This window comes from Oncorhynchus keta, chromosome 4 (assembly GCF_023373465.1).
Source record: "Oncorhynchus keta strain PuntledgeMale-10-30-2019 chromosome 4, Oket_V2, whole genome shotgun sequence".
Classification (NCBI taxonomy): domain Eukaryota; kingdom Metazoa; phylum Chordata; class Actinopteri; order Salmoniformes; family Salmonidae; genus Oncorhynchus; species Oncorhynchus keta.
This window is the reverse complement of record NC_068424.1, coordinates 4621144-4647948: the sequence shown is the minus strand read 5'-3', so window position 1 is coordinate 4647948 and position 26805 is coordinate 4621144. Positions and strand designations below refer to the sequence as shown.

Sequence of the window (26805 nt, the reverse complement as noted above, 5' to 3'; positions counted from 1 at the left end):
TCCCAAGAAGCAGTTGCAGTTGCTGCAGTTGGATCTGACAATGAATCTTAATGGTTGTACAGTCGTCTCAAATAAAACTGTGAAGGACCTCGGCGTTACTCTGGACCCTGATCTCTCTTTTGACGAACATATCAGGACTGTTTCAAGGACGTTTTTTTCCCATCTATGTAACATTGTAAAAATCAGAAACTTTCTGTTAAAAAACTAGGCAGAAAAATTTGTCCATGCTTTTGTTACTTCTAGGTTAGACTACTGCAATGTTCTACTTTCCGGCTACCCGGATAAAACACTAAATAAACTTCAGTTAGTGCTAAATACGGCTGCTAGAATCCTGACTAGAACCATATTATCATATTATCATTATCATACCATGTTATCATCCTGACTAGAACCATATCATATTACTCCAGTGCTAGCCTCCCTACACTGGCTTCCTGTTAAGGCAAGGGCTGATTTCAAGGTTTTACTGCTAACCTACAAAGCATTACATGGGCTCCTACCTATCTTTCCGATTTGGTCCTGCCGTACATACCTACACGTACGCTACGGTCACAAGACGCAGGCCTCCCAATTGCCCCTAGAATTTCTAAGCAAACAGCTGGAGGCAGGGCTCTCTCCTATAGAGCTCCATTTTTATGCAATGGTCTGCCTACCCATGTGAGAGACGCAGACTCGGTCTGGACCTTTAAGTCTTTACTGAAGACTAAATCTCTACAGTAGGTCCTATGATTGAGTGTAGTCTGGCCGAGGGGGGCAAAGGTGAACGTCAATGCACTGGAGCGAAGAACCGCCCTTGCTGTCTCTGCCTTGCGGGCTCCCCTCTCTCCACAGAGGTTCTCAGGCTCTGACCCTATTACGGGGGCTGGATCACTGGTTTACTAGTGTTCTTCCATGCAGTCCCTAGTAGGGGTGTGTCACTTGAGTGGGTTGAGTCACAGGCGGGATCTTCCTGTCTGGTTTTGCGTCCCCTCAGGCTTGTGCAGTGGAGGATATCTTCATGGCCTATACTCAACCTTGTCTCAGGATGGTAAATTGGTGGTCTGTTGATATCCCTCTAGTGGTGTAGGGGCTGTGCTTTGGCAAAATGGGTGGGGTTATATCCTGCCTGGTTGGCCCTGTCCGGGGGTATCGTGGGATGGGGCCACAGTGTCTCCCGACCCCTCTTGTCTCAGCCTCCAGTATCTATGGTGCAATAGACTATGTGCCGGGTCGGTCTGATATATTTGGTGTAATTCTCCTGTCCTATCTGGTGTCCTGTGCGAATGTAAGTATACTCCCTCTAATTCTCTCTCCCTCCCCTCTCGGAGGACCTGAGCCCTAGGATCATGCCGGAGGACTACCTGGCCTGATGACTCCTGGCTGTCCCCAGTCCACCTGTTCGTGCTGTTGCTCCGGTTTCAACTGTTTTCAACCCTGACCTGTTCACCGATGTGCTATGTCCCTGACCTGCTGTTTTCATCTCTCTCTTCAATCTCCCTCAGTGTTGTGTTTCACACTGATCCCGGTAGATAGAAGTTTCAGTAAGGCACAGATCTAGGATCAGCCTAATCGTTCTTAAATTTTAATGTTAGCCATTAGAGGGAAGGCCAAAGGGCTTTTGTCAAAAGTAGGGCACTATGTAGGAAATAATGTGCAATTTGGGATGCTCTCTCTCTCGTCCTCTGACTGCTCGGTTATGAAAAGCCAACTGACATTCCTCCTGAGGTACTGACCTGCTGCACCCTCTACAACCACTGGGCCTAGTTATTACCAAGGGGCTTTCTACCGGGCCTAGTTATTACCAAGGGGCTTTCTACCGGGCCTAGTTATTACCAAGGGGCTTTCTACTGGGCCTGGTTATTACCATCACTTATTCTGCCTTCCTCTTGTGACAATTTAGCTAACTATAATAGAAAATGAATGGCAACTATTGATGCCGCAGCTCCAGTAAAGATAAGAAAGGTGACATCCAAACAGAGAACCCCTTGGATGAGTGAGGAAACTAATCAATGAAAGAGAAATTGTAGGAAGGCAGAGCAGAAGTGTACAAAGTCAAAGTTGCAGATCCATTATGATATTGTGAGAGAACAACTTGCCTTCAGGAAAGTATTCAGACCCTTTGACTTTTTTTTCCCACAGTTTGTTGCGTTACAATCGCATTTATAAGTGTAAGAAGGCTATTAGAAATGCCAGACGGGGTAGATTACTCTTCTCAACCAATGATGGCCTGATAAATCCCACCCTCTCAAACCGATGTGAGCTTTCCTCCACATCTAAATGTGATGGGTTTGTGGCATATTTCAGAGATAAGATTAGGCTGTGTATCAGTCAGGCAAGAGCTGATGAGAAGTTCGATATGTGCCCTAGCCTACCACGCAAAAGCACTATGGATTTGTGTTCCCTGGTTGACACAGACATGCTCAGGAAAGTGATATAACAATTGAAGTCTTCTACTAGTCTTCTAGGTCCTATCCCCACCAACTTCTTCAAAACAGTTTTCAATTATATATCTGAAGAAGTGCAAGCTATTGTTAATCACTCCCCATCCACTGGCACTTTTTCCACGGCACTAAAAACTGCTATGGTGAACCCTCTTCTGAAGAAAAGTAATCTATATTCTTCAGCTCTTAGCAATTTTCAGCCAATCTCCAACCTTCCATTCCTAAGCAATGTTCTGGAGAAATTGGTGTTCAAACAGCTAAATTATTTTTTAAGTGCCAACTGTATTTTGTTTTTTTGTGCACACCACAGCACAGAGACAGCCTTGGTTAACGCGGTAAATGATCTTAGAGCCAAACAGAGATGCCAAACAGCTCTCTGTCCCTTGTACCCTTAGATTTAAGTGCTACATTCAACACGGTTGTCCACGATGTTCTTCTGAACAGGCTGGAGAGGTGGCCTCTTCAGGTCCAATTCTAAATTGGTTTTGGACTTAACCGGTCAAGAGTTCATTTTTTTTATTGTCCGAATTTTTGTCGTTTATTTTTCACTGGTACGCAGACGATACACGTCTTTCCATTTCTCTTTCACCAGAGAATTTTAGCTCCACGGATAAAGTATTACACTGTAGTGATTTAAGTACTTGGAAGTACTCACAACTTCCTCCAGCTAAATCAAGACAGGACTGAGAGACTTACTGTTGTAACCGAAGCACAGAGAGAGAGAATCTGGCCGCACATTTGAATTCACAGGCAATAAAGATAAAACATTAGGTAAAAAAAAAAAAACGTAGTTTTAACTTTAGATTCTGAACTAAATGTTGAATCATTAGGAATGTGACCAAAATAGCTTTTTACCATGAGGAACATTGTCAATGCGTGGCCATTTCTCTCTCAGACTGACACAGAGAGACTCATACATGTTTTTATTACAAACAGGCATGACTACCGTAATGCTCTCCTGTCTGGTCAAAAGCAAAACATTGGTCAACTGCAAAACATACAGATTTCTGCAGCACGGGTACTGACCAGGACCAGACGGAGAGCATGCATTACACCGGTTTAATGGTCCCTGCACTGTCTGCCTGTGAGTTACAGAATTCATTTTAAGATTATTCTATTGGTTTTTAAATCAATCCACGATGGTGCACCTCAATACATGTCAGACATGCTTTTAAGTTACGTACCCAGTAGGTCCCTCAGGTCCTCTGGCCTTTTAACTATCCCAAAGCCCAGGGCCAAGAGACATGGAGAGACAGCCTTTTAACTATCCCAAAGCCCAGGACCAAGAGACATGGAGAGGCAGCCTTTTAACTATCCCAAAGCCCAGGACCAAGAGACATGGAGAGGCAGCCTTTTAACTATCCCAAAGCCCAGGACCAAGAGGCATGGAGAGGCAGCCTTTAGTTACTATGCCGCCAGCCTTTAGTTACTATTCCCCCAGCCTTTAGTTACTATTCCCCCAGCCTTTAGTTACTATGCCCCCAGCCTTTAGTTACTATGTCCCCCAGCCTGTAGTTACTATGCCCCCAGCCTTTAGTTACTATGCCCCCAGCCTTTAGTTACTATGTCCCCCAGCCTGTAGTTACTATGCCTCCAGCCTTTAGTTGCTATGCCCCCAGCCTTTAGTTACTATGCCCCCAGCCTTTAGTTACTATGCCCCCAGCCTTTAGTTACTATGCCCCCAGTCTTTAGTTACCATGCCCCCAGCCTTTAGTTACCATGCCCCCAGCCTTTAGTTACCATGCCCCCAGCCTTTAGTTACCATGCCCCCAGCCTTTAGTTACCATGCCCCCAGCCTTTAGTTACTATGCCTCCAGTCTCTGCAACAGCCTGCCAGAGAACCTGGGGGGGGGGCTGAAACTGTGGACATATTTAAAAGTGTCTGGGGGCAAAACATATCTCAAAACACATATTTAACTTAGCTTTTCCTTGGTGTGCTTTTTGGTCATTCAGTTTGCGTCAGTCTTTTGTTTTTTTGTCTTGTGTTTGTTGTTTCGTAACTATCTCAGCTTTTATTTTCAGAATGTAAGGCACATTGCGTTGCATTCCATTTCTGAAATGTGCTGTATAAATAAAGCTTGATATGATTTCATTGGAATATCAGTCTGGTCCAACAGTCTGTATGACATCTCATCAGTCTGGTCCAACAGTCTGTATGACATCTCATCAGTCTGGTCCAACAGTCTGTATGACATCTCATCGGTCTGGTCCAACAGTCTGTATGACATCTCATCGGTCTGGTCCAACAGTCTGTATGACATCTCATCAGTCTGGTCCAACAGTCTGTATGACATCTCATCAGTCTGGTCCAACAGTCTGTATGACATCTCATCAGTCTGGTCCAACAGTCTGTATGACATCTCATCAGTCTGGTCCAACAGTCTGTATGACATCTCATCAGTCTGGTCCAACAGTCTGTATGACATCTCATCAGTCTGGTCCAACAGTCTGTATGACATCTCATCAGTCTGGTCCAACAGTCTGTATGACATCTCGTCAGTCTGGTCCAACAGTCTGTATGACATCTCATCAGTCTGGTCCAACAGTCTGTATGACATCTCATCAGTCTGGCCCAACAGTCTGTATGACATCTCATCAGTCTGGTCCAACAGTCTGTATGACATCTCATCAGTCTGGTCCAACAGTCTGTATGACATCTCATCAGTCTGGTCCAACAGTCTGTAGGACATCTCATCAGTCTGGTCCAACAGTCTGTATGACATCTCGTCAGTCTGGTCCAACAGTCTGCATGACATCTCATCAGTCTGGCCCAACAGTCCCCCCCTTTGCTGCTATAACAGCATCCACTCTTCTGTGAAGACTTTAAAATGGAGTTGGTCCCCCTTTGCTGCTATAACAGCCTCCACTCTTCTGTGAAGGCATTCCAGTAGATGTTTGAACATTGCTGTTGGGATTTGCTTCCATTCAGCGACGAGCATTAGTGAGGTCGGGCACTGATGTTGAGCGATTAGGCCTCCTGGCTTGCAGTCGGCGTTCCAATTCATCCCGAAGGTGTTCAATGAGATTGAGACCAGGGCTCTGTGCAGGCCAGTCAAGTTCTTCAACACCAACCGAGACAAACCATTTTCTGTATGCACCTCGCTTTGTGCACAGAGGCACAGTCATGCAGAAACAGGAAAGGGCCCTTCCCAAAACTCTTTCCATAAGATTTGGAAGCACAGAATCGTCTAGAATGACATTGTATGCTGCAGCGTTAAGATTTCCCTTCACTGAAACTAAAGAGTTGTCCCGAAACATGAAAAACAGCCGCCCTCCACCAAACTGTGCAGTTGGCACTATGCATTGGGGCTGGCATCCGCCAAGCCCAGATATGTCCATCGGACTGCTAGATAGTGACGCGTGATTCATCACTCCAGAGAACGCGTTTCCACTGCTCCAGAGTCCAATGGCGGTGAGCATTTACACCACTCCAGACGACGCTTGGCATTGTGATCTTAGGCTTGTGTGTGCAGCTTATTTGGCCATGGCAAACCATTTCATGAAGCTCCTAGACTTTTCCACTTCACAATAACAGCACTCACAGTTGGCCTTGGCAGCTCTGGCTGGGCAGAAATGTGACAAACTGGACTTGTTGGAACAGTGGCACGCTATCATGGTGCCACGTTGAAAGTCACCGAGCTCTTTATGCGCCCGTCAGCAACAACGGGTGTGGCTGAAATAGCCAAATCCGCTAATTTGAAAGGGTGTCCACATACTTTTGTATTATCTGTCATCGTAATTGAGTTTAAACTGTAGCCGACTTTGATTCGCCCATAAACAGGAAAATTAACACATTACAAGGTCATTATTTACAAGTATGGCGAGCTGCTGACTTACTGTTGTGAATGTGAAGAAATTAAAGCATTTGGTAGATGCGGTAAAGACAGAGATTTGTATAGCTTACACAATATAGACCATTGACTGGCATTTCCAACGGGAGCAAATGCATTGTAGTGGGCAGAGCCAAGCACGAGTTACCAAGATCCTATTGGCTTGTGCTTCTAGTAAAACCAACAAGTAATTTTCAATTTAGCTGACACAGTTTACCATGAATTCGATCTCCACAAACGCGAGAATCTTGCCTTTAAAAGCTGCATTGTCTACAAACAGCGATCGGATTGAATCCCGGGCTTTTGTTAACATGCCGCTTCGATGCAAATGTGTTTTGTTGAGGAAATTGTCGTTGTGATTATGTTATTACTACCAGTAACCAGCAGAGGGAGCTGTTTATCCTGCTGTGAACAAGCACAGTTTGGAAACTTGTACAGTAGACTACCATTTTTGCACTATTTATAACCTCTAGTTAACTAATCAATAGCTTCTACCGATCAATAACTAAAACACACAAAGCAGAAAAACAATCACATTTTTTTAATTAGAAGAAAAAAAAACATTGTTAAATGTCTTTCATCGTTTTATTTAATTTATTATACAGTGTGTTTTATTTCTGCAATATTAAGAGTGACAATAGAAAAGCAGCATTGTGTATAGTAAATTAGTTAAGAATGTCATGCGGTTGTCTGTACATGGAAATGTTACTCAAATATTCCTACAACAATAGTTTTAACAAACTGATTTCATTAAATAAAGGTGCATAACTTTGATTGTGTGTTGTTTTGGTGTGGATATGACAAAATGCCACCCTATTCCCTACTGTTGACCAGAGCCCTATAGATTACCAGTCACCCTATTCCCTACTGTTGACCAGAGCCCTATAGATTACCAGTCACCCTATTCCCTACTGTTGACCAGAGCCCTATAGATTACCAGTCACCCTATTCCCTACTGTTGACCAGAGCCCTATAGATTACCAGTCACCCTATTCCCTACTGTTGACCAGAGCACTATAGATTACCAGTCACCCTATTCCCTACTGTTGACCAGAGCCCTATAGATTACCAGTCACCCTATTCCCTACTGTTGACCAGAGTCCTATAGATTACCAGTCACCCTATTCCCTACTGTTGACCAGAGCCCTATAGATTACCAGTCACCCTATTCCCTACTGTTGACCAGAGCCCTATAGATTACCAGTCACCCTATTCCCTACTGTTGACCAGAGCACTATAGATTACCAGTCACCCTATTCCCTACTGTTGACCAGAGCACTATAGATTACCAGTCACCCTATTCCCTACTGTTGACCAGAGCCCTATAGATTACCAGTCACCCTATTCCCTACTGTTGACCAGAGCCCTATAGATTACCAGTCACCCTATTCCCTACTGTTGACCAGAGCCCTATAGATTACCAGTCACCCTATTCCCTACTGTTGACCAGAGCACTATAGATTACCAGTCACCCTATTCCCTACTGTTGACCAGAGCACTATAGATTACCAGTCACCCTATTCCCTACTGTTGACCAGAGCACTATAGATTACCAGTCACCCTATTCCCTACTGTTGACCAGAGCACTATAGATTACCAGTCACCCTATTCCCCACTATTGACCAGAGCCCTATAGATTACCAGTCACCCTATTCCCTACTGTTGACCAGAGCACTATAGACTACCAGTCACCCTATTCCCTACTGTTGACCAGAGCTCTATAGATTACCAGTCACCCTATTCCCTACTGTTGACCAGAGCTCTATAGATTACCAGTCACCCTATTCCCTACTGTTGACCAGAGCCCTATAGATTACCAGTCACCCTATTCCCCACTGTTGACCAGAGCCATATAGATTACCAGTCACCCTATTCCCTACTATTGACCAGAGCCATATAGATTACCAGTCACCCTATTCCCTACTATTGACCAGAGCCACTATAGATTACCAGTCACCCTATTCCCTACTGTTGACCAGAGCTCTATAGATTACCAGTCACCCTATTCCCCACTGTTGACCAGAGCCCTATAGATTACCAGTCACCCTATTCCCTACTGTTGACCAGAGCCTCTATAGATTACCAGTCACCCTATTCCCTACTGTTGACCAGAGCCCTATAGATTACCAGTCACCCTATTCCCTACTGTTGACCAGAGCCCTATAGATTACCAGTCACCCTATTCCCTACTGTTGACCAGAGCTCTATAGATTACCAGTCACCCTATTCCCTACTGTTGACCAGAGCTCTATAGATTACCAGTCACCCTATTCCCTACTGTTGACCAGAGCCCTATAGATTACCAGTCACCCTATTCCCTACTGTTGACCAGAGCCCTATAGATTACCAGTCACCCTATTCCCTACTGTTGACCAGAGCCCTATAGATTACCAGTCACCCTATTCCCTACTGTTGACCAGAGCTCTATAGATCACCAGTCACCCTATTCCCTACTGTTGACCAGAGCCCTATAGATTACCAGTCACCCTATTCCCTACTGTTGAGCACTATAGATTACCAGTCACCCTATTCCCTACTGTTGACCAGAGCCCTATAGATTACCAGTCACCCTATTCCCTACTGTTGACCAGAGCCCTATAGATTACCAGTCACCCTATTCCCTACTGTTGACCAGAGCCCTATAGATTACCAGTCACCCTATTCCCTACTGTTGACCAGAGCCCTATAGATTACCAGTCACCCTATTCCCTACTGTTGACCAGAGCCCTATAGATTACCAGTCACCCTATTCCCTACTGTTGACCAGAGCCCTATAGATTACCAGTCACCCTATTCCCTACTGTTGACCAGAGCCCTATAGATTACCAGTCACCCTATTCCCTACTGTTGACCAGAGCCCTATAGATTACCAGTCACCCTATTCCCTACTGTTGACCAGAGCCCTATAGATTACCAGTCACCCTACTGAGAGAGCCCTATAATTAGCATAAAAATCTAGCGTCAAAAATGGATCCAATATTTTTTCCCCATAGGGGATTTTAGAAGCCCGTAAAAGAAGGGCTGTGTTTCGTATTGGCCGTACCCTGGGGTGACGCTTTGTCAACCATGTACGTGTCTCTAGGACAAGGATACTGTTTGACTGGGCTAAAGTAGTGCACCATATAGGGAATAGGGTTGCCATAGGGCTCTGGTCTAAAGTAGTGTACTATATAGGGAATAGGGTTCCATAGGGCTCTGGTCTAAAGTAGTGTACTATATAGGGAATAGGGTGCCGTAGGGCTCTGGTCTAAAGTAGTGCACTATATAGGGAATAGGGTGCCATAGGACTCTGGTCTAAAGCAGTGCACCATATAGGGAATAGGGTGCCATAGGGCTCTGGTCTAAAGCAGTGCACCATATAGGGAATAGGGTGCCATAGGGCTCTGGTCTAAAGTAGTGTACTATATAGGGAATAGGGTGCCGTAGGGCTCTGGTCTAAAGTAGTGCACCATATAGGGAATAAGGGTGCAAGTAGGACCGCAAGTAAGACTTCCTGTGTGTTTATATGAAGAGGAAGCTGTGGACGTGAGGACAGGAGCAGTATGCTGTTCTCTGGACCTTCTTCCACGTTCCACGACAGCCAGAGTTCCCCACAGCCTGCCAATGGAGCAGCTCCTCACTACAAAACACACAGGACACAGGTTAGTATGGCCCACAGCCAGCCAATGGAGCAGCTCCTCACAGGATATAGGTTAGTATGGCTCACAGCCAGCCAATGGAGCAGCTCCTCACTGTAAAACACACAGGACACAGGTTAGTATGGCTCACAGCCAGCCAATGGAGCAGCTCCTCACTGGATATAGGTTAGTATGGCTGACAGCCAGCCAATGGAGCAGCTCCTCACAGGATATAGGTTAGTATGGCTCACAGCCAGCCAATGGAGCAGCTCCTCACAGGTCATTGGTTAATATGGCTGACAGCCAGCCAATGGAGCAGCTCCTCACTGGATATAGGTTAGTATGGCTGACAGCCAGCCAATGGAGCAGCTCCTCACAGGATATAGGTTAGTATGGCTCACAGCCAGCCAATGGAGCAGCTCCTCACAGGTCATTGGTTAATATGGCTGACAGCCAGCCAATGGAGCAGCTCCTCACAGGTCATTGGTTAGTATGGCTCACAGCCAGCCAATGGAGCAGCTCCTCACAGGTCATTGATTAATATGGCTGACAGCCAGCCAATGGAGCAGCTCCTCACAGGTCATTGGTTAATATGGCTGACAGCCAGCCAATGGAGCAGCTCCTCACAGGTCATTGGTTAATATGGCTCACAGCCAGCCAATGGAGCAGCTCCTCACAGGTCATTGGTTAATATGGCTGACAGCCAGCCAATGGAGCAGCTCCTCACAGGACATCAGACACTTTTCCACTAAGAACACCTGTTTTTATTTTCCTCAGGATCATTGTTCTCTATAGTCGTTCAATACTACTGGACTGGTGGAGGCAGTCCATGATACACAGGGTTAAAGGAGAAGACCTGGAGATACCAGGGGAAATACATACATATATACACATGTATATTTACATATATACACATATGTGTATGTGTAAATATATATGTGTGTATGTGTAATATATATGTAAAATATATGTGTGTATGTGTAAATATATGTGTGTATGTGTAAATATATATGTGTATGTGTAAATATATATATATTTACACATACACACATATATTTACACATACACACATATATTTACATATATATTTACACATACACACATATATATTTACACATACACACATATATTTACATATATACATATACACACATATATATATATACATATATATACATACATATATATATACATATATACACATATATATTTACACATACACACATATATATTTACACATACACATATATATTTACATATATACACATATATATTTACACATACACATATATATTTACATATATACATATACATACATATATATATATACATATATATTTACATATATACACATATATATTTACATATATATATTTACATATGCATGTTCTGAAAGGTCATTCTAACAGGAGTGGTGAGGGGTCAAATCTACTGAAAGGTCATTCTAACAGGAGTGGTGAGGGGTCAAATCTACTGAAAGGTCATTCTAACAGGAGTGGTGAGGGGTCAAATCTACTGAAAGGTCATTCTAACAGGAGTGGTGATGGGTCAAATCTCCGGCAGCACCAAGATCACACTGACGACAACACAACTACTGTGTGTGAAAACATTTTTCACCTTTCAGTTTAAAAAATATATATAATAATAATGAAATGTATCCTATCCTGACGAGACTAGTCTTCATCTATGCAACTGTTTTAATAAACTCGTACACCAGTCAAATGTTACCACAAACTAAGAACACAGTACTATCTCATATAGTCTACACATTGACTAATGTAATAACTGATCAATCAACTAGTGCCATTCCCAGGGGATTGGACATCAAAGCCTAACGACATAGCTGCACTGGCTCGAACAAGGCGTGCATGACTTTCTTTATAATACCAAACGTCTTTTAAAAAATGAGCCGTCCGTGACACCGTCCGTACCTGTTGGATTCTTGTCCGTCTCCCTGGCAGCTGCCGCTATGGTTACGCATGGCGGGGGGTTGGCACGCCACACACACCGTGTAGCCCTCACGTAGGTACTGCATCCAGTGGGTGTGTGGTCTGTTCTCCACCGTACAGTGGGTAGTCAGAGACTCCATCTTATACTCCATACAGAACCTGACGGAGGAGGGGTTTGAAATATCATACCTACCATTCCACACAGTGTACATCCTAAATGGCACCCTATTCCCTAATATAGTGCACTACTTTAGTCCAGAGCCCTATGGAACCCTATTCCCTAATATAGTGCACTACTTTAGTCCAGAGCCCTATGGCACCCTATTCCCTATATAGTGCACTACTTTAGTCCAGAGCCCTATGGCACCCTATTCCCTATATATAGTGCACTACTTTAGACCAGAGCCCTATGGCACCCTATTCCCTATATAGTGCACTACTTTAGACCAGGGCCCTATGGCACCCTATTCCCTATATAGTGCAATACTTTAGACCAGGACCTATAGGGAGTATAGTGCACTCCTTTAGACCAGAGCCTATAGGGAGTATAGTGCACTACTTTAGACCGGGGCCTATAGGGAGTATAGTGCACTACTTTAGACCGGGGCCTATAGGGAGTATAGTGCACTACTTTAGACCGGGACCTATAGGGAGTATAGTGCACTACTTTAGACCAGGACCTATAGGGAGTATAGTGCACTCCTTTAGACCAGGTCCTATAGGGAGTATAGTGCACTACTTTAGACCAGGACCTATAGGGAGTATAGTGCACTACTTTAGACCGGGACCTATAGGGTGTATAGTGCACTACTTTAGACCAGGACCTATAGGGAGTATAGTGCACTACTTTAGACCGGGACCTATAGGGAGTATAGTACACTACTTTAGACCAGGACCTATAGGGAGTATAGTACACTACTTTAGACCAGGACCTATAGGGAGTATAGTGCACTACTTTAGACCGGGACCTATAGGGAGTATAGTACACTACTTTAGACCAGGACCTATAGGGAGTATAGTGCACTACTTTAGACCGGGACCTATAGGGAGTATAGTGCACTACTTTAGACCGGGACCTATAGGGAGTATAGTGCACTACTTTAGACCGGGACCTAGGGAGTATAGTGCACTCCTTTAGACCAGGACCTATAGGGAGTATAGTGCACTACTTTAGACCGGGACCTATAGGGAGTATAGTACACTACTTTAGACCAGGACCTATAGGGAGTATAGTGCACTACTTTAGACCGGGACCTATAGGGAGTATAGTGCACTACTTTAGACCGGGACCTATAGGGAGTATAGTGCACTACTTTAGACCGGGACCTATAGGGAGAATAGTGCACTACTTTAGACCGGGACCTATAGGGAGTATAGTGCACTCCTTTAGACCAGGACCTATAGGGAGTATAGTGCACTACTTTAGACCGGGACCTATAGGGAGTATAGTGCACTACTTTAGACCGGGACCTATAGGGAGTATAGTGCACTACTTTAGACCGAGACCTATAGGGAGTATAGTGCACTCCTTTAGACCAGGACCTATAGGGAGTATAGTGCACTACTTTAGACCAGGACCTATAGGGAGTATAGTGCACTACTTTAGACCGGGACCTATAGGGAGTATAGTACACTACTTTAGACCAGGACCTATAGGGAGTATAGTACACTACTTTAGACCAGGACCTATAGGGAGTATAGTGCACTACTTTAGACCGGGACCTATAGGGAGTATAGTACACTACTTTAGACCAGGACCTATAGGGGTATAGTATAGTGCACTACTTTAGACCGGGGCCTATAGGGAGTATAGTGCACTACTTTAGACCGGGACCTATAGGGAGTATAGTGCACTACTTTAGACCAGGACCTATAGGGAGTATAGTGCACTCCTTTAGACCAGGGCCTATAGGGAGTATAGTGCACTACTTTAGACCGGGGCCTATAGGGAGTATAGTGCACTACTTTAGACCGGGACCTATAGGGAGTATAGTGCACTACTTTAGACCGGGACCTATAGGGAGTATAGTGCACTACTTTAGACCAGGACCTATAGGGAGTATAGTGCACTCCTTTAGACCAGGTCCTATAGGGAGTATAGTGCACTACTTTAGACCAGGGCCTATAGGGAGTATAGTGCACTACTTTAGACCGGGACCTATAGGGAGTATAGTGCACTACTTTAGACCAGGACCTATAGGGAGTATAGTGCACTACTTTAGACCAGGACCTATAGGGAGTATAGTGCACTACTTTAGACCAGGACCTATAGGGAGTATAGTGCACTACTTTAGACCGGGACCTATAGGGAGTATAGTGCACTACTTTAGACCCGGGACCTATAGGGAGTATAGTGCACTACTTTAGACCGGGACTTAAAGGGAGTATAGTGCACTACTTTAGACCGGGACCTATAGGGAGTATAGTGCACTACTTTAGACCGGGACCTATAGGGAGTATAGTGCACTCTTTTTTAGACCAGGGGACCTATAGGGAGTATAGTGCACTACTTTAGTGACCTTTAGACCAGGACCTATAGGGAGTATAGTGCACTACTTTAGACCGGGACCTATATTTGTTGCCATGCCAACAAAAGTAATTGGTTCGAATAATGACAGTTTTAATTACAGGGTTGCAGGAGGGAGCTGGGACTTCACATTTCAGATGGTGTGTGTTTGTTTGTTTGCGTGCGTTTCCCTGCGTTTAGAGAAAGTTTGCCAATTGTTAGTCCAGATTCTTTGTACATGTGATGTTAATCATGTTTCATACCTGATGGAAACGTGTGTGTGTGTGTGTGTGTGTGTGTGTGTGTGTGTGTGTGTGTGTGTGTGTGTGTGTGTGTGTGTGTGTGTGTGTGTGTGTGTGTGTGTGTGTGTGTGTGATGTTCCTTATGAACTAAGGAAGTACCACAGGCCCCCTTGAACTAAAGAGGTACAGACAGAATTCAGACCCCTTCACTTGTTCTACATTTTGTTACGACACAGCCTTGTTCTAAAATGGATTAAATAGTGTTTTTCCTCATCAATCTACACCATTATGACAAAGTGAATACAACCTGACAGAGCTTGAGAGGATCTGCAGAGAAGAATGGGAGAAACTCCCCAAATACAGGTGTGCCAAGCTTGAAGGGTCATACCCAAGGAGACTCAAGGTTGTAATCTAGGCCAAAGGTGCTTCAACAAAGTACTGAGTAAAGGGTCTGAATACTTATGTAAATATGATATTTCCTTTTATTCTTTTATTTTTTTTATATACATTTGCAAAAATGTCTATGAACCTCTTTTTGCTTTGTCATTATGGACTATTGTGTCTAGATTGATGAGGATTTTTTACTTGTATTTTAGAATAGGGCTCTAATTTGACAAAATGTGGGAAAACTCAAGGGGTCTGAATACACTGAATTGGACTTAATTCCACATTTTGTTGTGTTACAGCTCAAATTCAAAATGGGCTAAAAATATATCAAATGATTCACTAATCTACACACGATAAACCATAATGACAAAGTGTAACATGTTTTTAGAAATGTTTGCACCTTAATTAAAAATTATATACAGAAATATCTCATTTACATAAGTATTCACACCCCTGAGTCAATACTTTGCAGGAGCCCCTTTGGCAGCGATTACAGCTGTGTGTCTTTCTGGGTTAGTCTCTAGGAGATATGAGTCTCTCTGGATAAGTCTCTAATATCTGTGGGTCTTTTGGGGTGATTCTCTAAGAGCTGTGAGTCTTTCTGGGTAAGTCTCTAAGAGCTGTTAGTCCTTCTGGGTGAGTTTCTAAGAGATGTGGGTCTTTCTAGGTAAATCTCTAAGAGCTGTGAACCTTTCTGGGTAAGTCTCTAATATCTGTGAGTATTTCTGGGTAAGTCTCTAAGAGCTATGAGTCTTTCTGGGTAAGTCTCTAATATCTGTGAGTATTTCTGGGTAAGTCTCTAAGAGCTATGAGTCTTTCTGGGTAAGTCTCTAAGAGCTGTGAGTGTTTCTGTCTGTCTCTAAGAGCTGTGAATGTTTCTGGGTAAGTCTCTAAGAGCTGTGAGTCTTTCTGGGTAAGTCTCTAAGAGCTGTGAGTCTTCCTGGGTAAGTCTCTAAGAGCTGTGAGTCTTCCTGGGTAAGTCTCTAAGAGCTGTGAGTCTTCCTGGGTAAGTCTCTAATAGCTGTGAGTCTTCCTGGGTAAGTCTCTAAGAGCTGTGAGTCTTCCTGGGTAAGTCTCTAGGAGCTGTGAGTCTTTCTGGGTTAGTCTCTAATAGCTGTGAGTCTTCCTGGGTAAGTCTCTAGGAGCTGTGAGTCTTTCTGGGTTAGTCTCTAAGAGCTGTGAGTCTTTCTGGGTAAGTCTCTAAGAGCTGTGAGTCTTCCTGGGTAAGTCTCTAATAGCTGTGAGTCTTCCTGGGTAAGTCTCTAATAGCTGTGAGTCTTCCTGGCTAAGTCTCTAATAGCTGTGAGTCTTCCTGGCTAAGTCTCTAATAGCTGTGAGTCTTCCTGGGTAAGTCTCTAAGAGCTGTGAGTCTTTCTGGGTTAGTCTCTAAGAGCTGTGAGTCTTTCTGGGTTAGTCTAAGAGCTGTGAGTCTTTCTGGGTTAGTCTCTAAGAGCTGTGAGTCTTCCTGGGTAAGTCTCTAATAGCTGTGAGTCTTCCTGGGTAAGTCTCTAATAGCTGTGAGTCTTTCTGGATAGGTCTCTAATAGCTGTGAGTGTTTCTGTCTGTCTCTAAGAGCTGTGAGTCTTTCTGGGTAAGTCTCTAAGAGCTGTGAGTCTTCCCGGGTAAGTCTCTAATAGCTGTGAGTCTTCCTGGGTAAGTCTCTAATAGCTGTGAATCTTTCTGGATAGGTCTCTAATAGCGTTCCACACCTGGTTTCTACAATATTTGCCCATTTATTGTTTTATAAATTCTTCAAACTCTGTCATATTGGTTGTTGATCATAGCTTGATAACCATTTTCAGGTCTTGCCGTAGATTTAAGTCAAAACTGTAACTCAGCCAGTCAGGAACATTCACTGCCTTCTTGGTAAGCAACCCCAGAGTATATTTGGCCTTGTCTTTTAGGTTTTTGTCCTGCTGAAAGGTGAAATCATCTCCCAGTGTCTGGTGGAAAGCAGACTGAACCAGGTGTTCCTCTAGGATTTTGTCTGTGCTTGTCCATTTATTTGTTATCCTTTTTTATCCTTGTAAGCATACCCATAACATGGTGCGGCCACCACTATGTTTGAAAATATGGAGAGTAGTACTCAGTAATGTGATACATTGGATTGTCCCAAAAAGAACACTTCGTATTAAGGACAAAAAAATTTATTGCTTTGCCACTTTGTCTTGCAGTATTACTTTAGTGCCTTGTTGCAAACAGGATGAAGGTTTTGGAATATTATTATTCTGTACAGGCTTCCTTCTTTTCACTCTGTCATTTAGGTTAGTATTGTGGAGTAACTACAATGTTGTTGATCCGTCCTCAGTGTTCTCCTATCACAGCCGATAAACTCTAACCTGTTTTACAGTCACCAGTGGCTTCTGGGGAAATCCCTGAGTGGTTTCCTTCCTCTCTGGCAACTGAGTTAGGAATGTTGCCTGTATCTTGGTAGTGACTGAGTGTCACCATCCAAAGTGTAATTAATAACTTCACCATGTTGCTCAAAGGGATATTTAAGGTCTGCTTTTTAGTTTTTACCCATCTACCAATAGGTGCCCTTCTTTGCGAGGCATTGGAAAACCTCCCTGGTCTTTGTGGTTGAATCTGTGTTTGAAATTCACTGATCGACTGAGGGACCTTACAGATAATTACATGTGTGGGGTACAGAGATGAGGGAGCCATTCAGAAATCATGTTAAACAGTATTATTGCACACAGAGTGAGTCGTATCTTTATATGTAACTGGTTAGAGCACGTTGTTACTCCTGAACTTATTTCGGTTTGCCACAACAAAGGAGTTGAATACTTATCGACTCTAAACATTTTAAGCTTTTCATTTTTAAATTCATTTGTAAAAAATGTCAAAACGTTATAGAGTATTGTGTGTAGGCCAGTGGACAAATAAAAATAAAAAAATCTCGAATTGTTTCCATTTTAAATTTTAAATTCAGGCTGTAACAACAAAATGGGGGAAAAAGGTCAAGGGTGAAACACTTCTGATGGCACTGTGTGTACCACAGGATCCTCCTTGAATCTGATTCGTCCCCTTCCCTATGTGAGTAGACGGGTGTAATAGAGCATTGTACAACTCGCTACAAGCCTTCATAACTGTTCATTTCTCCTTTAAGAACAGTCATAAAACATACATAACGCAGCATACCCAGGGTACAGAGATGCTCCGTAGATGTCAGGCTTTGTTCTTCCTTTACCAAACTCCCTGGTGGTGATGAAAGCTGGACCTGGAGAGGGACAAACACAGTCCCCCTGGTTATAACCAGGACCTGGAGAGGGACAAACACAGTCCCCAGGTTATAACCAGGACCTGGAGACAGACCAACACAGTCCCCTGGTGATAACCAGGACCTGGAGACAGACCAACACAGTCCCCTGGTGATAACCAGGACTTGGAGAGGGACAAACACAGTCCCCTGGTTATAACCAGGACCTGGAGAGGGACAAACACAGTCCCCTGGTTATAACCAGGACTTGGAGAGGGACAAACACAGTCCCCTGGTTATAACCAGGTCCTGGAGAGGGACAAACACAGTCCCCTGGTTATAACCAGGACCTGGAGAGGGACAAACACAGTCCCCTGGTTATAACCACGACCTGGAGAAGGACCAACACAGTCCCCTGGTTATAACCAGGACCTGGAGAGGGACAAACACAGTCCCCTGGTTATAACCAGGCCCTGGAGAGGGACAAACACAGTCCCCTGGTTATAACCAGGACCTGGAGAGGGACAAACACAGTCCCCTGGTTATAACCAGGACCTGGAGAGGGACAAACACAGTCCCCTGGTTATAACCAGGACCTGGAGAGGGACAAACACAGTCCCCTGGTTATAACCAGGACCTGGAGAGGGACAAACACAGTCCCCTGGTTATAACCATGCAACAGTGTGACTCAGTTGGTTTAGTTTAATGTGTGTGTACCTGTGTTCTGAGTGCAGATCTCTCCATGGTTTGACTGGTAGTCCATGCAGCCAGCCTGCTCCTCCAGACTGGGACATGGATCTGCACTGTTCCTGGGCTCCCGCTCAATGTGGCGCTGCCTACAATCCATTGATGATTCATAGATTATTGGGTTTTAAAGCATTTTAAAAAGTACAATGTGGTTCTTCAGTGTTAAATCAATCTTTTCCACTAATTGGTCTTTTGACAAAAGATATTCCCACTAATTGGTCTTTTTTGACAAGTCAGATTTATTTAAGTCTTTTGACAAATTTATTGGTCTTTTGACAAATATTTATTCCCACTAATGTGGTCTTTTTCTTCATTGGTCTTTTGTGTTGGACAAAAGATTTATTCCCCTAATTGGTCTTTTGACAAATCAGTTTATTCCCACTAATTGGTCTTTTGACAAATCAGATTTATTCCCACAATCTTTTCTGATTCTAATTGGTCTTTTTGCCACTAATTGGTCTTTTGACAAATCAGATTTATTCCCACTAATTGGTCTTTTGACAAATCAGATTTATTCCCACTAATTGGTCTTTTGACAAATCAGATTTATTCCCACTAATTGGTCTTTTGACAAATCAGATTTATTCCCACTAATTGGTCTTTTGACAAATCAGATTTATTCCCACTAATTGGTCTTTTGACAAATCAGATTTATTCCCACTAATTGGTCTTTTGACAAATCAGATTTATTCCCACTAATTGGTCTTTTGACAAATCAGATTTATTCCCACTAATTGGTCTTTTGACAAATCAGATTTATTCCCACTAATTGGTCTTTTGACAAATCAGATTTATTCCCACAGGTCACTAATTGATCTTTTGACTTTTGACCAAATCCTTTATTCCCACTGGCACTAGTGGTCTTTTGGCTGGGCACTAATTGGTCTTTTGACAAATCAGATTTATTCCCCGTTCCAGTGACACTAATTGGTCTTTTCCAGTCAGTCACCACACAAATCAGATTTATTCCCACTGGGTCTGGATTGGTCTTTTGAGATTTACAACAGTGATTTATTCAGTATTTAAATAACAACAGGTCTCATCTTCAGGGCTAAACACCTGACTCCAGTCAGTCACCACACACGACTGGGCTGGACACACACAGTATTTGCATTAAAAGTATCTTCATAAACACCTGTAGACACACACACACACACACACACACACACACACACACACACACACACACACACACACACACACACACACATCTTTAATAGAACATTCAGGGAATCGTTACCTAATTAATATTCATACACCTGCCTCCCGATTGGTGGATGTACAAGCTTTTGTTCCAGCCTAGGATAAACGCACCTACCAAATCATCAAGGCTTTGATTAGCTGAATCAAATGAGTTAGCGCTGGGTTGGAACTAAAGCCTGCACGCCCTGTGAATCCTCCGTGCCAGGAGTGAAAACCCCTGAGGTGATGTTCGTTTGACGACTGAAGTTCTGTGACATTTTAAGCCATCCCTGTAACACTGAAGACGGAACAAGTCAAGGGTGACTGCTCAATATTCACCCTATTCCCTATGTAGTGCACTACTTTAGACTAGAGCCCTATGGCACCCTATTCCCTATGTAGTGCACTACTTTAGACCAGAGCCCTATGGCACCCTATTCCCTATATAGTGCACTACTTTAGACCAGAGCCCTATGGCACCCTATTCCCTATGTAGTGCACTACTTTAGACCAGAGCCCTATCCCTATAAAGTGCACTAATTATGACCAGAGCCCTATGGCATTCCCCTATTCCCTATAAAGTGCACTACTTTAGACCAGAGCCCTATGGCACCCTATTCCCTATAAAGTGCACTACTTTAGACCAGAGCCCTATGGCACCCTATTCCCTATAAAGTGCTACTTTAGACCAGAGCCCTATGCACCCTATTCCCTATTAGTGCACTACAGACCAGAGCCCTATGGCACCCTATTCCCTATAAAGTGCACTATACCAAGCCCTATGGCACCCTATTCCCTATAAAGTGCACTACTTTAGACCAGAGCCCTATGGCACCCTATTCCCTATAAAGTGCACCCTATTCCCTATAAAGTGCACTACTTTAGACCAGAGCCCTATGGCACCCTATTCCCTATAAAGTGCACTACTTTAGACCAGAGCCCTATGGCACCCTATTCCCTATAAAGTGCACTAATTATGACCAGAGCCCTATGGCACCCTATTCCCTATAAAGACCAGAGCCCTATGGCACCCTATTCCCTATAAAGTGCACTACTTTAGACCAGAGCCCTATGCACTACTTTAGACCAGACACCCTATTCCCTATAAAGTGCACTACTTTAGACCAGAGCCCTATGGCACCCTATTCCCTATTGCACCCTATAAAGTGCACTAATTATAGAGCCCTATGGCACCCTATTCCCTATAAAGTTATGACCAGAGAGCACCCTATTCCCTATATGGACCAGAGCCCTATGGCACCCTATTCCCTATAAAGTGCACTACTTTAGACCAGAGCCCTATGGCACCCTATTCCCTATAAAGTGCACTAATTATGACCAGAGCCCTATGGCACCCTATTCCCTATAAAGTGCACTACTTTAGACCAGAGAGCCCTATAAAGTGCACACCCCTATGGCATTCCCTATAAAGTGCACTACTTTAGACCAGAGCCCTATGGCACCCTATTCTATAAAGTGCACTAATTATGACCAGAGCCCTATGGCACCCTATTCCCTATAAAGTGCAGCCCTACTATTAGACCAGAGCCCTATGGCACCCTATTCCCTATAAAGTGCACTAATTATGACCAGAGCCCTATGGCACCCTATTCCCTATAAAGTGCACTACTTTAGACCAGAGCCCTATGGCACCCTATTCCCTATAAAGTGTGACCAGAGCCCTATGGCACCCTATTTATAAAGTGCACTACTTTAGACCAGAGCCCTATAAAGTGCACTAATTATGACCAGAGCCCTATGGCACCCTATTCCCTATAAAGTGCACTACTTTAGACTAGAGCCCTATGGCACCCTATTCCCTATAAAGTGCACTATTATGACCAGAGCCCTATGACACCCTACTAAAGTGCACTATGACCAGAGCCCTATGGCACCCTATTCCCTATAAAGTGCACTAATTATGACCAGAGCCCTATGACACCCTATTCCCTACCCTATTCCCTATAAAGTGCACTAATTATGACCAGAGCCCTATGGCACCCTATTCCCTATAAAGTGCACTAATTATGACCAGAGCCCTATGGCACCTATTCCCTATAAAGTGTAGACCAGAGCCCTATCTATTCCCTATTATGACCAGAGCCCTATGGCACCCTATTCCCTATAAAGTGCACTAATTATGACCAGAGCCCTATGGCACCCTATTCCCTATAAAGTGCACTAATTATGACCAGAGCCCTATGGCACCCTATTCCCTATAAAGTGCACTACTTTAGACCAGAGCCCTATGGCACCCTATTCCCTATAAAGTGCACTAATTATGACCAGAGCCCTATGGCACCCTATTCCCTATAAAGTGCACTACTTTAGACCAGAGCCCTATGGCACCCTATTCCCTATAAAGTGCACTACTTTAGACCAGAGCCCTATGGCACCCTATTCCCTATAAAGTGCACTAATTATGACCAGAGCCCTATGGCACCCTATAAAGTGCACTACTTTAGACCAGAGCCCTATGGCACCCTATTCCCTATAAAGTGCACTACTTTAGACCAGAGCCCTACAAGAATAGGGTGCCATTTGGGACACACCCTTGGATTTGAAGGATTGGTGTTTCTGTACAGCGTTGAGTGATCTGAATGAAACTGTAAAGCTGAATGAATTGGATCCAGTCACTGACCCATTTAATCCTGTAGTTCTCTTTTCAATGCTCTCCACACGCTCTCTGAGTACCTGGTCTTTGATGTGTCAGGTATTAGGTACACTCTGCTTGGCTAACTCCTACAGTAATTACCACAGAGATCCTATTCAATTCCGGATGTAGTACACTACATTGTAAATAAGGCGCTATCCGGGACACAGATAATGATTAATAGAAGTGCATTCCTCACATATTTGTCCATAATTCCATCCTGTCCGCACATTCATACAAAGTAAATGAGTTACGATTGAAACTAGGCAGCATAGTTTTCTATCAGATCAGTCAGAGTCCCTAACCATAGAGATCAGATTGCATTACTAGAGGGGTATGATGTCATAAACCCTTAAAGCTCCAGAGTGGTTTGAAAACGGCAGCCATCTTGGTCAGGGAGAAGTCCAAACCAGTCTAATTGGAATGAATGGCAGAAGAGGCTCAATTCTGATTTTACTTATGCAGGAAATTCAAAATAAGAAATGTCAGAAATTGATGAATAGAAGTTTTGTCAACTTAAAATAATGTCATATAATTATAACTGCAGTTTATATGGGTTTTATACACATTTTCTGTATATATATATATATATATATATATATATTTTTTTTTTTTTTCAAATATACAGCTGAATACGGAAGCTTACATACACTTAGGACGGAGTCATTAAAACCTGTTTTTCAACCACTCCACAAATGTCTTGTTTACAAACTATAGTTTTGGCAAGTCGGTTAGGACATCTACTTTGTGCAAGACACAAGTCATTTTTTTAAAAATTGTTTACAGACAGATTATTTCACTTATAATTCACTGTATCACAATTCCAGTGGGTCAGAAGTTTACATACACTAAGTTGACTGTGCCTTTAAACAGCTTGGAAAATTCCAGAAATTATGTCATGGCTTTAGAAGCTTCTGATTGGCTAATTGACAACATTTGAGTCAATTGGAGGTGTACCTGTGGATGTACTTCAAGGCCTACCTTCAAACTCAGTGCCTCTTTGCTTGACATCATGGGAAAATCAAAAGAAATCAGCCAAAACCTCAGAAAAAAATTGTAAACCACAAGTCTGGTTCATCCTTGGGAGCAATTACCAAATGCCTGAAGGAACCACGTTCATCTGTACAAACAATAGCACACAAGTATAAACACCATGGGACCACGCAGCCGTCATACCGCTCAGGAAGGAGACGCGTTCTGTCTCCAAGAGATGAACGTACTTTGGTGCGAAAAGTGCAACTCAATCCCAGAACAGCAGTAAAGGACCTTGTGAAGATGCTGGAAGAAACAGGTACAAAAGTATCTATATCTACAGTAAAACAAGTCCTATATCGACGTAACCTGAAAGGCAGCTCAGCAAGGAAGAAGCCACAGCGCCAACATATGTAGATTTGCTGGAAATTTGCTTCAAAACTGCCACAAATTTCTCTCATCTCAATGACGAAATGTGTAGAAATGTGTAGAATGTGTAGAAATGTGAAGAAATGTGTAGAAATGTGAAGAAATGTGTAGAAATGTGAAGAAATGTGTAGAAATGTGTAGAAATGTGTAGAATTGCAGAAAATCAGCTTTACAACAGCACCTTTTCCCACTACGCCGCAAAGAGACCGTTCTGGCTAATAGACTGAGTTAGAGTTCACACTTCCTCTTCCAATGACCTGTGGGGACTGAAAGGTCAACATAATAGAACTGTCGACCAAATCTATTCATGGTAAAAGGTTGATTACTTCAGCTTGCCATTGCAGGTTTGCGGGGGGTCCCTGGGCAAGAATAGTTTGAAAATCCCTGGGTTAGAGGACAGAGGTAAAGCTTAAAACAGTCGAGTGGTAAAATTAGATAAGGGTTTAAATCCCACTGTTAAGAAAACACTATGCACCCATTGTTTCTCTGGCCAGATACTGTAGAATGCATCCATTGTTTCTCTGGCCAGATACTGTAGAATACACCCATTGTTTCTCTGGCCAGATACTGTAGAATACACCCATTGTTTCTCTGGCCAGATACTGTAGAATACACCCATTGTTTCTCTGGCCAAATAATGTAGAATGCACCCATTGTTTCTCTGGCCAGATACTGTAGAATGCATCCATTGTTTCTCTGGCCAGATACTGTAGAATGCACCCATTGTTTCTCTGGCCAGATACTGTAGAATGCACCCATTGTTTCTCTGGCCAAATACTATAGAATGCACCCATTGTTTCTCTGGCCAGATACTGTAGAATACACCCATTGCTTTTCTGGCCAGATACTGTAGAATGCACCCATTGTTTCTCTGGCCAGATACTATAGAATGCACCCATTGTTTCTCTGGCCAGATACTGTAGAATACACCCATTGTTTCTCTGGCCAGATACTGTAGAATGCACCCATTGTTTCTCTGGCCAGATACTATAGAATGCACCCATTGTTTCTCTGGCCAGATACTGTAGAATACACCCATTGCTTTTCTGGCCAGATACTGTAGAATGCACCCATTGTTTCTCTGGCCAGATACTATAGAATGCACCCATTGTTTCTCTGGCCAGATACTGTAGAATACACCCATTGTTTCTCTGGCCAGATACTGTAGAATGCACCCATTGTTTCTCTGGCCAGATACATTGTTTCTCTGGCCAGAATGCACCCATTGTTTCTCTGGCCAGATACTGAATGCACCCATTGTTTCTCTGGCCAGATACACCCATTGTTTCTCTGGCCAGATACTGTAGAATACACCCATTGTTTCTCTGGCCAGATACTGTAGAATGCACCCATTGTTTCTCTGGCCAGATACTGTAGAATGCACCCAATATTTTACACTACGTCCAAAATGGCAATATTTTTCATATACTATATGGTTCACGAATTCAAATGGCATCCTGACAAAATGTAGAATAATCACAGGGTATGAATACTTCACTGTATATATACCATGTCCAGTCTTTCATAATAACAGACGGCCCACGATTCTCCATCATCATTACACTATTGTGGCTCCAGGTAGCCTAGTGGTTGGAGCGTTGGGCCAGTAAGCACGACAAGGTAAAAGTCTGTCGTTCTGCCCCCTGAACAAGGTAGTTAGACCCACTGTTCTCCGGTAGGCCTTCATTGGAAATAAATATTTGTTCTTTAACTGACTTGCCTAGTTAAACAAACGTCAAATATAGTGCTAGACCCTGGTCAAAAGTAGTGCACTACATAAGGAATAGGGCAACGTTTGGGGCAATTCATGACAACCGTGACTGTAGAGACTCCATCCATCCTCCTTACCTGGGCACTCGGTGGGGTAGTCATAGCAACAGTCTTTGGTCCTGAGGCAGCCCTCGTCGCAGTAGCAGGTGCCGAACACACGGTCCATCCTCCAGTCTGCCGTTGAACAGGTGATGTCTGAACCCCGGCAGCACTTCCCAGCGCACCCTCCTTCCACCCCAACGTGGTACGGTCCCAGCACGGCAGCTACCAGCAACAACACATAATCCACGGTTGACGCCATCGTCAGGGACAAAAATACAGGGGGGGCAAGTTGGGACCTCCAAGGATTCCACAAGAGGCTGAAATAGTCTCTCCAAAATTACAGTGTGTGTGTGTCGTCTCCGCGTCTAGAGTCTCTCTGTGTGAGTGTGTGTGTGTCTTCTACTCAGTTTGTTTTCAGATCTCCCATACTGTCAGAGTAAGAAGGACAGGGACAATCTTCAATCAAGCAGGACACAGTAGACATACTCCCTACCCCAGCTCAGATTAACGACAACACTTCTCCGACCACTGCTCTGCTGCTGGAGCCCTCGTGACCTGAAATTCCTGCGTCCACACAGCCCTTCTGTTTACCAGCAGGTTGAGCTGAAGAAAAGCGTCTTTCCACAAGCTCAACTCCACTGTTCACACACAGATCAGTCACTCAGTCAGTCTGTCTGTCTGTCTAGTGTTTCCGCACTGACTACTTGTAGACTAACCACACACCAAACCTGAGATTCTCTCTCTCTCTCTCCCACTGAGTTCCTCCCTCTCTCTCTCCCACTGAGTTCCTCCCTCTCTCTCTCCCACTGAGTTCCTCTCTCTCTCTCTCTCACTGAGTTCTCTCCTCTCTCTCTCTCACA

At 43.7% G+C, this 26805-nt stretch overlaps 1 protein-coding gene across 1 annotated transcript; it reads right to left on the bottom strand.

Annotated features, from left to right (window-relative positions):
- Positions 1–8193: 8193 nt before the first annotated feature.
- LOC127916410 (somatomedin-B and thrombospondin type-1 domain-containing protein) lies at positions 8194–26738 on the bottom strand. The gene is made up of 7 exons (XM_052498188.1): positions 25982–26738; positions 19957–19988; positions 18868–18982; positions 18093–18213; positions 11799–11975; positions 8759–9869; positions 8194–8322 (listed from the first exon to the last, which is right to left on the bottom strand). The coding sequence occupies exons 1-6, from the start codon at positions 26202–26204 to the stop codon at positions 9752–9754; spliced, it is 786 nt and encodes a 261-aa protein (XP_052354148.1). The 5' UTR covers positions 26205–26738; the 3' UTR covers positions 8194–8322; positions 8759–9751.
- Positions 26739–26805: the final 67 nt, after the last annotated feature.